Consider the following 13,272-nt stretch of genomic DNA (forward strand, 5'->3'; position numbering starts at 1 on the left):
AGATCAGGATTGGGATCAAGACCAGGACTGGGACTGGGATTGAGATCAAGACTAGGATTGGGTTTAGTATTGGGATTGGGAGTGGAATTGAGATTGGGATTGGGATCAGGACTGAAATTGGGATCGGGATTTGGATCAGGATCAGGACTAAGATCAGGATTGGATTGAGACTGGAATTGGGATCAGGATTGGATTAAGACTGGGATTGGGATGAGGATCAGGACTGGATTGAGACTGGGATTGGGATTGGAACAGGATTGGGATCAGGATTTGGATCAGGTTTAAGACAAGAATTGGGATGGAGATTGGGATCGGGACTGGGAACAGGATCAGAACCAGGATCACAGTCAAGGTCAGGATTAGGATTTGGTATTGGGATTGAGATTGGGATTAGGATCAAGATCAGGATTGGGATTGAGACCAGGACCGAGATTGGGATTGGGGTCAAGACTGGGATCGGGTTTAGTATTGGGATTGGGAATGGGATTGAGGTTGGGATTGGGATGACTGGAATTAAGATCAGGATTGGGATCAGTATCAGGACTAAGATCAGGATTGGATTGAGATTGGGACTGGGATCAGGACTGGGGTTGGGACTGGGAAAAGGATTGGGATTGGGATCAAGATCAGGATTGGGATTGGGATCATGATTGGGATCAGGTTTAGTACTGGGATTTGGGAATTCCAGATGTGGACAAAGGGGTTGGAGAAGCTGCAGTTCCAAGCAGGGAATTTTTAGGATTCCTGCATGAATTTTTGGGAGCGTCTCCAGGAAACACCAAAAATTCAGAAAAACCAATTTTCCTTTTTTCTCTCCCCTGCAGGGATCACGGAATTCTGTCCCCCCAGGACGCCCCCGCGCCCGGCCTGGCGCTCCCCAGGCTGAACCCCAACGTTTCCCCGGGATCGGGAATGGCGCTGCCGCCTTCCCTCCCGCCCTCCAACGGCTCCGTCATGGCCGCGCCCTCTCCCCATCCCGGCAACTCCCAACAGAATTTCGGCAATCCGCTGGCGTCCAATGTTGCCTTAAACCAAAACAATTCCCACCCGCTGTCCCACGGCAGCTCCCCCATGAACAGCCCCGGCGTGCCGGCGCCGCAGTTCCTGTCGCCGCGGCACCGCGGCAGCCCCGGTGTGATCCCGCGCTGCCGAGCTCCTCCCGGCAATCCCTTCTCGCCGTCCGTGCACTCCTCCGGAGGCGGCAATTCCCGGCCTTTCCCCGGCAATCCCGACGCCAGCCCCGCCGCGTTCCCGGCGCCCTTGAGGCAGCAGAATTCCCAAAGCTCTCCCGGCAGATTGGGCGGGAAATCCGACTCCAAGGACGGCGGCGCCTTGGGCGAGATGATCCAAGGCGACGCCGAGAAGGCGCCGGAGAACCCGGGAATTCCGCACGGATCCGCGGAGGGGCCGGACGCCAAATGCCCTCAGGCCACCAGCCACCGTTTGGTGCAGCTGCTGGCCAGCACGGCCGAGCAGCAGCTGCGGCACCACGCCGACGCCGACACCAGCTCCAAGGATTCCCTGGCGTGCGCCGGCATCGCCGGGAGCGGCGCCGGCGGCTCCTGCCCGTCCTCGCACAGCTCGCTGACGGAGCGGCACAAGATCCTGCACCGGCTGCTGCAGGAGGGCAGCCCCTCGGACGTGCCGGGCTTGGCGCCCGAGCAGGACAAGAAGGAGAATCCCGGCGGGAATTGCGGCGCGGCGGAGGCGGAGAAGAAGAAGGAGTGCAAGGATCACCAGCTGCTGCGGTACCTGCTGGACAAGGACGAGAAGGAGGCGGCGCCGGCGCTGAGCCTGGACGACGTCAAGGTCAAGGTGGAGAAGGGCGAGGCGGCCGAGCCGTGCCCGGCCCCGCACAAGGCAGCGCCCGGGGAGGAGAGCAAGGTGGAGGCGCAGGGACAGGTGGGTGTGGGACGGCAGGGCTGGGCCCAGTCCTGATCCCGGTCCTGAGCCTGATCCTGATCCTGATCCCAATCTCAGTCCCAGTCTTGACGCCAGTCCCAATTCTAATCCCAATCCTAATCTCATCCCAATCCTAATCCCAATTCTAATCCCAATCCTAATCTCAATTCTAATCCCAATCCTAATCTCAATTCTAATCACAATTCTAATCCCAATTCTAATCCCAATCCTAATCCCAATTCTAATCCCAATTCTAATCCCAATCCTAATCCCAATCCTAATCCCTAATCCTAATCCCAATTCTAATCCCTAATCCCAATTCTAATCCCAATCCTAATCTCAGATCCTAATCCCAACCCCAGATCCTAATCCCAATCCTAATCCTAATCCTAGTCCTAATCCCTAATCCTAATCCCAGATTCTAATCCCATCCCAATCCTAATCTCAATTCTAATCCCTAATCCTAATCCCAATCCTAATCCCTAATCCCAATCCTAATCCCTAATCCTAATCTCAGATCATAATCCCAATCCTAATCCCTAATCCCAATCCTAATCCCAGATTCTAATCCCAATTCTAATCCCAATCCTAATCTCAATTCTAATCCCAATCCTAATCCCAATCCTAATCTCAATCCTAATCCCAATCCTAATCACAATTCTAATACAAATCCCAATCCTAATTACAATTCTAATCCCAATCCTAATCCCAGTACTATTCCCAATCCCAGTCTTAATCCTGGTCCTTATACCAGTCCTAATCCATATCCTAATCCGAGTCCTAATCCCAATTCCAGTGCTAATCCTAATCCCAATCCTAATCTCATTCCCAGTCATAATCCCAATCACAATCCTAATCCCAACCCAAATCCCAATCCCTATCCCCATTCTAATCCCAATCCACATCCCAATCCTAATTCCAATGTCAGTCCTAATCCAAATCCTCATCCTAAACCCAGTTCCAATCCCGATCCTCATCCCGATCCCAATCCCATCCTAATCCAAGTCCCAATTCCAAGATTTTTCCTTCTTTTCCATAGTTCCACCCTGGGAATTTTGGGAATTCCTGGAATTTGGGATCTGGCTGATTCCAGGATTTTTCCTTCTTTTCCATCATTTAAACCCGGAAATTCTGAGAATTCCAGGAATTCGGGATCTGGCTCATTCCAAGATTTTCCCTGGCTAATTCCCGGATTTTTCCTTCTTTTCCTTGTGAATTCTGGGAATTTGGGATCTGGCCAATTCCAGGATTTTCCCCTCCTTTCCCGCAGTTCTCAGCCGAGCTGGAGCAGCTGGATCAGCTCCTCCCTTCCTTGGAAAAATCGGCGCCGATTCCCGGGATTTGCGGCGCGGAAAGGAACGAATCGGGAATGTCGGGAATGTCGGGAATGTCGGGAGTGAGCGGAGTGACCCCTCTGCAGCCCAGCACGGCCGCCAGAGCCCCAACGGGTACGGGAATGCCGGGAATTCCGGAAAATTGGGGAATTCTGGGAATATTGGGAATATCAGGAATATCGAGGATGGCAGGAATATTGGGAATTCTGGGAATATTGGGAATATCTGGAAAACTTGGAATATCAGGAATTTCATGAATATCAGGAAACTGGGAATTCTGGGAATATCAAGAATCTTGGGAATATCAAGAATTTTAGGAATATCAAGAATGGCGAGAATTCTGGGAATACTGGGAATGGCGGGAATATTGGGAATGGTGGGAACATCTGGAATATTGGGAATTGTGGGAATCCTGGGAATTTTGGGAGTTCTGAGAATATCGCGAATGGTGGGAATATTGGGATTCCCAGGAATATCGAGAATGGCAGGAATATCGGGAATGTTGGGAATTCTAGGAATATCAGGAAAACTGGGAATTTTGGGAATGGTGGGAATATCGGGAATACCGGGAAATCTGGGAATTCTGGGAATACCAGGATATTTGGAACATTGGGAATATCAGAAATATCGGGAATATCAGGAATTTTGGGATATCTGGGAATATCAAGAATCCCATGAATATCACGAACACCAGGAATATTCGGAATTCTGGGAATATCAAAGATTTTGGGACTATCAAGAACATAAGGAAAATCTGGAATATTGGGAATATTAGGAATCCTGGGAATTTTGGGAATTCTGGGAATACCAGGAATATCAGGAATACAAGGAGTTCTAGGAATATTGGGAATTCTGGGAATATTGGGAATTTCAGGAGTGCCAGGAATATCAGGAATACCAGGAATGGTGGGAATATTGTGAGTATCATGAATATTGGGAATTTTGGGAATATCTGAAATATCGGGATTATCAGGAGTTCTGGGAATTCTCAGAATTCTGGGAATATTCAGACTACCAGGAATTCCAGGAACATCAGGAATTTTGAGAATATTATGAATATTTGGGATAATATTTGGAATGTTAGGAATACTGGGAATATTAGGAAAATCGGGAATATCAGAAATTCTGAGAATATTAGGAATGGCAGGAATATTGGGAATATCAAGAATATTGGGAATATCAGGAATTCTGGGAATATCAGGAATTCTGAGAATATTGGGAATGGCAAGAATACCAGGAATATTAGGAATATCTGGAATATTGGGAATTCCCAATATTCCCCCTATTTTTTCCCCATTTTTTCCCCTTTTCCCTCATTTTTCCCTTTTTCCCTTTTCCTGGAATTCCCAGCTCTGGGCTCCTCTCCGGCCGTTCCCGCTCCTCGCGCTCCCTTCGACTTCTGCGACCCCGGGAATTCCGGGAATTCCGGGAATTCCGGCGCCTCCCGCGGCCCCGCCCAGCCGGGAAGAAACTCCGGGAATCTTCCCAATCCCTTCCCACCAGATTCAGGTTGGCTCCTTCCCATTTTTTTTTTTCCATATTTTCCCAAATTTTTCCATGGGAATTCCATGGAAAAATTGGAATTCCATCGTGGAATCGTTCCCTTTTCCTGCCTTTTCCAATTCCCAAAAAAGCAGAAAATTCCAGAGGCTTCAATCCATGGGATCAATGCTGGGAAAATTCTGGATCTTTTCTTCTCAAATTTTGGGAATTCCAGGTGTGGATTCCTAAATAAAAGGATGGAATTTGGGTGGAAATTTGGGAATTTCCCAGTGCAATTCCAGCCAGAATTCCCAAATTTTGGGCTTTTTTCTCCAAGGTTTTCACTGAAATTCGATCCCAAATCTGAGAATCCCAAAATTGCCATCCCAGAATCTTGGAATTCTCATGGAAATCCCAGAAATTTCTCGGAATTTTCCCAAGAATTCCCATTTTTCCATGGAATTATTGGTGCTTTCTGAGGATTTTCCCAGAAAATTTATCTGGGACTTTTGGAATGTTTGTTTTCCAATTCTGGATTTTCAGGAATTCTGGGTGTGAATTCCCAAATAAGAGGATGGAATTCTGGGTGGAAATTTGGGAATTTTCCATGGAAAAAATGAGAATTGTTGGGAAAATTCCAAGGAATTTCTGAGATTTCTTTGGAGGATTTTTTTTTGAGATTTTTTGGGGATTTTCCCAACAATTCCCATTTTTCTGTGGTGATCCCATTTCCAGTTATCCCAAAAAATTTATCCCAAATTTTTGGAATGTTGGGATTCCAATTCTGGATCTTTTCATCCCAAATTTCGGTAATTCCAGGTGTGGTTTCCCAAATAGAAGGATGGAATTCCTGGTGAAAATTTGGGAATTTTCCATGGAAAAATGAGAATTGTTGGGAAAATTCTAAGGAATTTCTGGGAATTCTTTGGGGATTTTTGGGGATTTCTTTGGGGGCTTTTTTTTGTTTGTTTGTTTGTTTTGATTTTCCCAAGAATTCCCATTTTTCCATGGAATCCTGCGTGATCCCATTCCCAGTTATCCCAAAAAATTTATCCCAAATTTTTTGAATGTTGGGATTCTAATTCTGCATCCTTTTATCCCAAATTTTGGGAATTCCCAGTGTGAATTCCCAAATAAAAGGACGGAATTCCAGGCAGAAATTTGGGAATTTCCCAGCAAAATTCCAGCCAGAATTCCCAAATTTCGGTTTTTTTTCCCCGCAATTTTCACTGAAATTCAATCCCAAATCCCGCAGCTCCAGAATTCCAAAATTCCAAGCATCAGATTCCCAGGAATTTTTGGGAATTCCAACCTCTCACTTTCTCCTTTTCCCAATTTGTTTTTTTTCCCAGCAGGAATGCCGGAGCTGGAGCTGGGAGTTCCCGACGCCGGGTTGGGAATTCCGGGAATGTCGGAGCCGATGCCGTGGGCGGATCCCGGGATGGCGGCGCTGAACCGAGGGGCTCTGCCCAAACCCGACGAGTGAGTCATTCCCAAATTTTTATTTATTTTTTTTTCAGGAAAATTTGGGATAATTCTGATAATTTTCCCACCTGGAATTCCAGGAATTTTCCCCCTTTGGAATTCTCAGTTTTGGGATTTTCCCGCCTTGGGTTTTTCCCATTGGGTTTTTTCCACTTGGAATTTTCTCAGAATTTTTCCATTGGAATTTTTTTTCCTTGAGATCTTTTCTTTGGAATTTTCTCCCCCTGGAATTTTCTCCTTGGAATTTTTCCATTGGAATTTTCTTTGGAATTTTCCATGGATTTTTTCCACTTAGAATTTTTCCCATTGGATTTTTTCCCCTTGGAATTATTCCTTTGGAATTCTTCCATTGGAACTTTTTTCCCTTGGAATTCTCAATTTTGAAATTTTCCTTACAAGTTTCCCCCTGGAATTTTCCCACTGGATTTTTTCCTCCTTGGAATTTTGTCCCATTGGAATTTTCCCCAATGGAATTTTCTCCCGTAGAATTTTTCCTTTGGAATTTTCTCCCCCTGAAATTTTGTCCTTGGAATTTTTCCAGTGGGTTTTTTCCATTAGAATTTTCTTTCTTGGAATTTTTCCTTTGGAATTCTCAATTTCGGAATTTCCCTTGGAATTTTCCTCCCTTGGAACTTTTCCTTTGGAGTTCTCAATTCTGGAATTTTCCTTGGAATTTTCCCCATTGGAATTTTCTCCTTTGGAATTTTTCCTTTGGACTTCTTCCTTTTGGAATTCTCAGATTTGGAATTTTCCATGGAATTTTCCCATTGGAATTTTCCATGGAATTTTCCCTATTGGAATTCTGTCACTGTAATTTTTCTCTCCTTGGAATTCTCAATTTTGAAATTTTCCTTAGAAGTTTCCCGCTGGAATTTTCCCATTTGAATTTTCTCTGGAATTTTCCCCCTTGGAATTTTCTCCCACTGAAATTTTCTCCTTGGAGTTTTTCCATTGGAATTTTTTCCATTGGAATTTTCCCCCTTGGAGACACAAGCTGCTGTGTCCTCTCCCTTTTTCCAAACATTCCAGTTTGGAATTCCCATTTTTCTGGGTTGTGAATTCCTTTATTTCCAGGCTTGAATTCCTGTGTTTCCAGGTGTGAACTCCCATTTTTTCAGGTATGAATTCCTGTATTTCCAAGGTCTGAATCCCCATTTTTCCAGGTGGGGAATCCCCATTTTTCCAGGTGTGAATTCCCATATTTCTGGGTGTAAATTCCCATTTTTTCCAGGTGTGAATCTCCATATTTCCATGTGCAAATTCCCATTTGTTTTTTCGGTGTGAGAATTCCCATTTTTCCAGGTGTTAATTCCCATTTTTCAGTGCCATAATTCCCATTTTTCCCATTTTCCCCTCAGGCTGTACCAGCTGGACAATCTCCTGTGCCCATGTGTAATTCCCATTTTTCCATGTGTTAATTCCCATTTTTCCAGGTGTTAATTCCCATTTTTCCAGGTGTTGATTCCCATTTTTCCATGCCCTAATTCCCATTTTTCCATGCCCTAATTCCCGTTTTTCCATCAGACCCTGCCAGCTGGACGATCTGCTGTCCCTGTGTGTTAATTCCCATTTTTCCATGCCCTAATTCCCATTTTTCCCCATTTTTCCCATTTTTTTCCATGCAGACCCTGCCAGCTGGACGAGCTGCTGTGTCCATGTGTTAATTCCCATTTTTCCATGCCCTAATTCCCATTTTTCCCGTTTTTCCCTCAGACCCTGCCAGCTGGACGAGCTGCTGTGCCTGTGTAATAATTCCCATTTTTCCATGTGTTAATTCCCATTTTTCCATTCCCTAATTCCCATTTTTCCCATTTTTTTCCATGCAGACCCTGCCAGCTGGACGATCTGCTGTGTCCATGTGTTAATTCCCATTTTTCCATGTGTTATTTCCCATTTTTCCTTTCCCTAATTCCCGTTTTTCCCGTTTTTCCATCAGACCCTGCCAGCTGGATGAGCTGCTGTGCCCAGGTGTTGATTCCCATTTTTCCATGTGTTAATTCCCATTTTTCCATTCCCTAATTCCCATTTTTCCCGTTTTTCCCTCAGACCCTGCCAGCTGGACGAGCTGCTGTGTCCATGTATTAATTCCCATTTTTCCATGCCCTAATTCCCATTTTTCCCATTTTTCCCAATATCAGACCCTGCCAGCTGGACGAGCTGCTGTGTCCATGTATTAATTCCCATTTTTCCATGCCCTAATTCCCATTTTTCCTGTTTTTCCACCAGACCCTGCCAGCTGGACGAGCTGCTGTGTCCCCCCACGACGGCCGAGGGCCGGAACGACGAGAAGGCGCTGCTGGAGCAGCTGGTGACGTTCCTGAGCGGGAGGGACGAGACCGAGCTGGCCGAGCTGGACCGGGCCCTGGGCATCGACAAACTGGTGCAGGTGACTGGGAAAACTGGGAACCACTGGGAATCACTGGGAATGACTGGGGAAAAATGGGGGAAAAATGGGAGAAAAGGGGGAAAAAACGGTGAAAAATGGGGAAAAATGGTGACGAAATGGAAAAAAAACAAGGAAGGAATGGAGGAAAAAAAGGGGAAATAGGGGAGGAAATGGTGAAAAAAGGAGGAAAAAAAGGGGAAATGGGGAGGAAATGGTAAAAAAAGGAGGAAAAAAAGGGGAAAATAAGAGTGAAAAAAAGGGGAAAATGTGGGGAAAAATTGTGAAGAAACAGGAAAAAACCAGGAAGAAATGGGGGAGAAATCAGGAAAATAAAGGGGAAAAGAAAGGGAAAAAAGGGGAAATAGGGAAAATTGGGAAAGAAAAGGGGGGAAATGGGGAAAAAACTGCAAAAAAAGGGGAAAAAGGAGAAAAACGAGGTTGCTGAGTGGGAGGGATGAGACCGAGCTGGACCGAGCCCTGGGCATCGACAAACTCGTGCAGGTGACTGGGAAAACTGGGAATGACTGGGAATTACTGGGAATTCTGGAATTCTAGGGGAGAACATGGGATCGGGTTCCAAAGAGATTTTGGGATGGGATCTGAAGAGTTTTGGGATCCAAAGAGAATTTGGAATTGGCCTCCAAAGGGATTTTGGGATCCAAAGTGATTTTTGTATTGGCCTGGAAAGAGAATTTGGAATTGGGATCTAAAGAGATTTTGGGATTGGGATTCAAAGAGATTTTGGGATTCCAAGAGATTCTGGGATGGGATTTCAAAGATGTTTTGGGATCCAAAGGGATTTTGGGATTGAGGCTTCAACGGGATTTTGGGATACAAGGAGATTTAGGGATGAGGCTCCAAAGAGATTTTTGGGATCCAAAGGGATTTTGGGATCAGTCGCTGAAGGGATTTTGGGATCTAAAGGAATTTTGGGATTGAGGCTCCTTAGGGATTTTAGGATGGGATCTAAAGAGATTTTGGGATTGGCCACAAAAGAGAACTTGGGATCAGGTTCCAAAGAGATTTTGGGATGTGATCTGAGAGAAGTTTTGGGATCCAAAGAGAATTTGGAATTGGCCTCCAAAGGGATTTTGGGATCCAAAGTGATTTTTGCATTGGCTTGGAAAGAGAATTTGGAATTAGGATCTAGAGATTTTGGGATTGGCCTCGAAAGAGAACTTGGGATCACGTTCCAAACAGTTTTTGGGATCCAAAGAGATTTTGGGATTAGATTCCAAAAAAGGTTTAGGGATTGGATTCCAAAGAGATTGTGGGATCCAAAGAGAATTTGGAATTGGGCTCCAAAGGGATTTTGGGATCAGACTCCTAAGGGATTTTGGGGTTGAGGATTCAAAGGGATTTTGGGATCCAAAGAGAATTTGGAATTTGCCTCGAAAGAGAACTTCGTATCGGGTTCCAAAGGGATTTTGGGATCCAGAGGGATTTTGGGATGGGATTCCAAAAAAGATTTTGGGATCAGATTCTGAAGGGATTTTGGGATGCCAAGAGATTTTGGGATGGGATTTCAAAGAGAATTTGGAATTGGGCTCCAGAGGGATTTTTGGGATGCAAACAGATTTTGGGATGGGATCCAGTGGGATTTTGGGATCCAGTGGGATTTAGGGAATCAGACCCTGAAGGGATTTTGGGATCCAAAGAGAATTTGGGATGAAGCTCTGAAGGGATTTTTTGATCCAAAGGAATTTTGGGATTGAGGCTCCTTAGGGATTTTGGGATTGGGTTCCAAAGAGATTTTGGGATCCAGAGGGATTTTGGGATGGGATTTCAAAGGGATTTTTTGTTTCAAAGAGATTTTGGAATTGGGCTCTAAAGACATTTTGGGATCAGACTTCGAAGGGATTTTGGGATCAGACTCTGAAGGGATTTTGGGATCCCGAGGGAATTTTGGGATGGATCCCCTCTGGAATTCCCATCTCTCATTCCCACTTTCCCCCTTAGGGCGGCGGCCTGGAGGCGCTGACGGAACGATTCCAACCGCACCAGCCCACGCCGCCCCCGCTGCTCCTGGAGCAAAAACCGGGAATGTTCTCCCAGCAGTTCCCTCCTTCCTCCTCCTCCTCCTCCTCCTCTTCCTCCTCCTCCTCCTCCAGCGCCAACATTCCCGGAAATTTCCCGGGAATGCTGCGGCAGAAGCCGCCCTTCGGCGCCGTCCCCGTGTCCGTCCCTCCTCCTCCTCCTCCTCCTCCTCCTCCTCGTGGAACATTCCCGAATAATTCTTTGGGAATTCCGGCCCGGCAGCCGCTCAGCCGCCCTCCCAGCGCCCCCAACCAGCTCCGCCTGCAGCTCCAGCAGCGCCTGCAGGGCCAGCAGCAGGTAAAGAATTCCCAAAAAAAAAAAAAAAAAAAAAAAAATTCCCCCCAAAAAAAAAATTCCCGGATTTTTTTTTTTTGGTTTTTGAGGGAATTCTGTATTCCTGGAGTTTTTTTCCTGGAATTTCAGCTGCTCCATCAGAACCGGCAGGCGCTGCTCAACCAGTTTGGGGCTCCGGTGGGGATGAACATGAGGGCGGGGATGCAGCAGCAGCTGGCGCCACAGGTAACGGGGTGTGGGATTTTGGGATTTGGGATTTGGATTTTGGGGTTTGGGATTTTGGGATGTGAGATACTGGGATTTTGAGATTTGCGATTTGGGGATTTTGGGAGTTTGGAGTTTGGGATTTGAGGGATAATTTGGGATTTGTTGCCCCCACAGCCACCCTGAACGCACAGATGCTGTGGGATAATTTTGGGGTGGATTTTGGGGGATAATTTCAGGGATAATTTTGGGGTGGATTTTGGGGTGAATTTTGGGGTATAATTTGGGATTTGGTGCCCCCACAGCTGCCCCTGAATGCTCAGATGCTGTAGGATAATTTCAGGGATAATTTTGGGGGATAATTTTGGAACTAATTGTGGGGGATGATTTTGGGGAGAGTTTTGAGGATAACTTTGGGGGATAATTTTGGGGATGGTTTTGGGGTGGATTTTGGGAGATAATTTTGGGGCAGATTTTGGAGGATAATTTGGGATTTGGTGCCCCCACAGCCGCCCCTGAACGCACAGACGCTGTAGGATAATTTTGGGGTGGATTTTGGGGCCAATTTTGGGGGATAATTTTAGGGGAAAATTGCAGGGACAGTTTTGGGGCCAATTTTGGGGAATCATTTTGGGGGATAATTTTAGGGCTAATTTTGGGATATAATTTCAGAGATGGTTTTGGGGATGATTTTGGGAGATAATTTGGTATTTGGTGCCCCCACAGCCACCCCTGAACACGCAGATTTTAGGATATAGTTTTGGGGCAGATTTTGGGGTATAATTTTGGGATTTGGTGCCCCCACAGCCGCCCCCGAATGTGCAGGTGCTGGGGGATAGATTCAGTGATGGTTTTGGGGTGAATTTTGGGGTATAATTCGGGATTTGGTGCCCCCGCAGCCGCCCCTGAACGCGCAGATGCTGTGGGATAGTTCTGGGGTGAATTTTGGGGTATAATTCGGGATTTGGTGCCCCCACAGCCGCCCCTGAACGCGCAGATGCTGTGGGATAGTTTTGGGGTGAATTTTGGGGTATAATTTGGGATTTGGTGCCCCCGCAGCCGCCCCTGAATGCGCAGATTTTAGGATATAATTTTGGGGTTGATTTTGGGGTATAATTCGGGATTTGGTGCCCCCACAGCCGCCGCTGAACGCGCAGATGCTGGCGCAGCGGCAGCGGGAGCTCTACAGCCAGCAGCACCGGCAGCGGCAGCTGATGCAGCAGCGCGCGCTCCTGATGCGCCAGCAGAACTTCGGCAATTCCGGCGCCGCCGCCGCCCTCCCCATGGCCACGCCCCGCATGCCCCAGGCCCCGCCCCAGCAGTTCCCGTACCCCCCCAGCTACGGTACGAGCGCCGGGAACGCCGGCGGATCCGGGTTTTCCAGCGAGGCGGCGGCGGCGGCGCTGGGGAGCCGCGGATCCCTCGGGAACCGCGGGATGATGGGAGCGCAGTTCGGAGCCGGGATGGGCCCGGCGGGGATGCAGCAGAACCTGTTCCAGTATTCGGGATCGGGTACGGGAATGGGCACTGGGAATAGCGGGAATGGGAGGTTGGGGTTTTGGGAAGGAATTTGTAGAGAATCCATGGGAGTGTGCGAGGAAAGGTTGGAAAATCCTGGGGTGGTGGGGTTGGAATGGGATGGGATTGAAATCCATGGATCCCATCCAAACCATTCTGGGATTCTGGGATCCAGGACATTCAGGATCCATCCTGAGGGGTTTTTATGGAATTTGGGGATGGAAAAGGGAAGGGAGACCCTTCCTGGAGTTTGAAATTCCCAGGCAATTCCTGAAATTCATTCCCAGAGTGGATCAGGGTGAGGATGCATCCAATCTCAGGTTGGGAGAGCTGGGAATGGAGGGAATTCCCAGGGAAAGGGGGAAATGGGATTTGGGAAGGAATTCCTGACTGGGGTGGAATTCCCAGAGAATCCCTGGGAGTGTCCAAGGATGGATTTGGATCTCTGAGATCCACAGGGATCAGGAAATACCCCAAGATACGGAGCCCAAGGAATTCCCAAGGTTTCCATGGATCTGGGAGAAGCCAGAGCTCCCAGAGCACTGGGAATTATGGGACAGAACCAGGAATTTCTGCACACAGAGACAATTCCAGAGGGGGAAAGGTTCAGGAATCAGGAGTTTGTGCTGG

The 13,272-nt window shown here is 47.2% G+C and overlaps 1 protein-coding gene across 1 annotated transcript in view; it reads left to right on the plus strand.

The window, feature by feature from the left end:
- The window catches only part of NCOA1 (nuclear receptor coactivator 1), a 53,867-nt gene that overhangs the window by 29,659 nt on the left and 10,936 nt on the right, over positions 1-13,272 (plus strand). The window contains exons 11-18 of the mRNA XM_056515658.1: positions 825-1,902; positions 3,173-3,350; positions 4,587-4,745; positions 6,074-6,200; positions 8,430-8,589; positions 10,549-10,923; positions 11,050-11,145; positions 12,264-12,636. Of these exons, the coding sequence (XP_056371633.1) occupies positions 825-1,902; positions 3,173-3,350; positions 4,587-4,745; positions 6,074-6,200; positions 8,430-8,589; positions 10,549-10,923; positions 11,050-11,145; positions 12,264-12,636 (2,546 nt within the window). The remainder of the gene's footprint in view (positions 1-824; positions 1,903-3,172; positions 3,351-4,586; positions 4,746-6,073; positions 6,201-8,429; positions 8,590-10,548; positions 10,924-11,049; positions 11,146-12,263; positions 12,637-13,272) is intronic.

Source organism: Oenanthe melanoleuca, unplaced genomic scaffold (assembly GCF_029582105.1).
Source record: "Oenanthe melanoleuca isolate GR-GAL-2019-014 unplaced genomic scaffold, OMel1.0 S029, whole genome shotgun sequence".
NCBI classification, from domain to species: Eukaryota; Metazoa; Chordata; class Aves; order Passeriformes; family Muscicapidae; genus Oenanthe; species Oenanthe melanoleuca.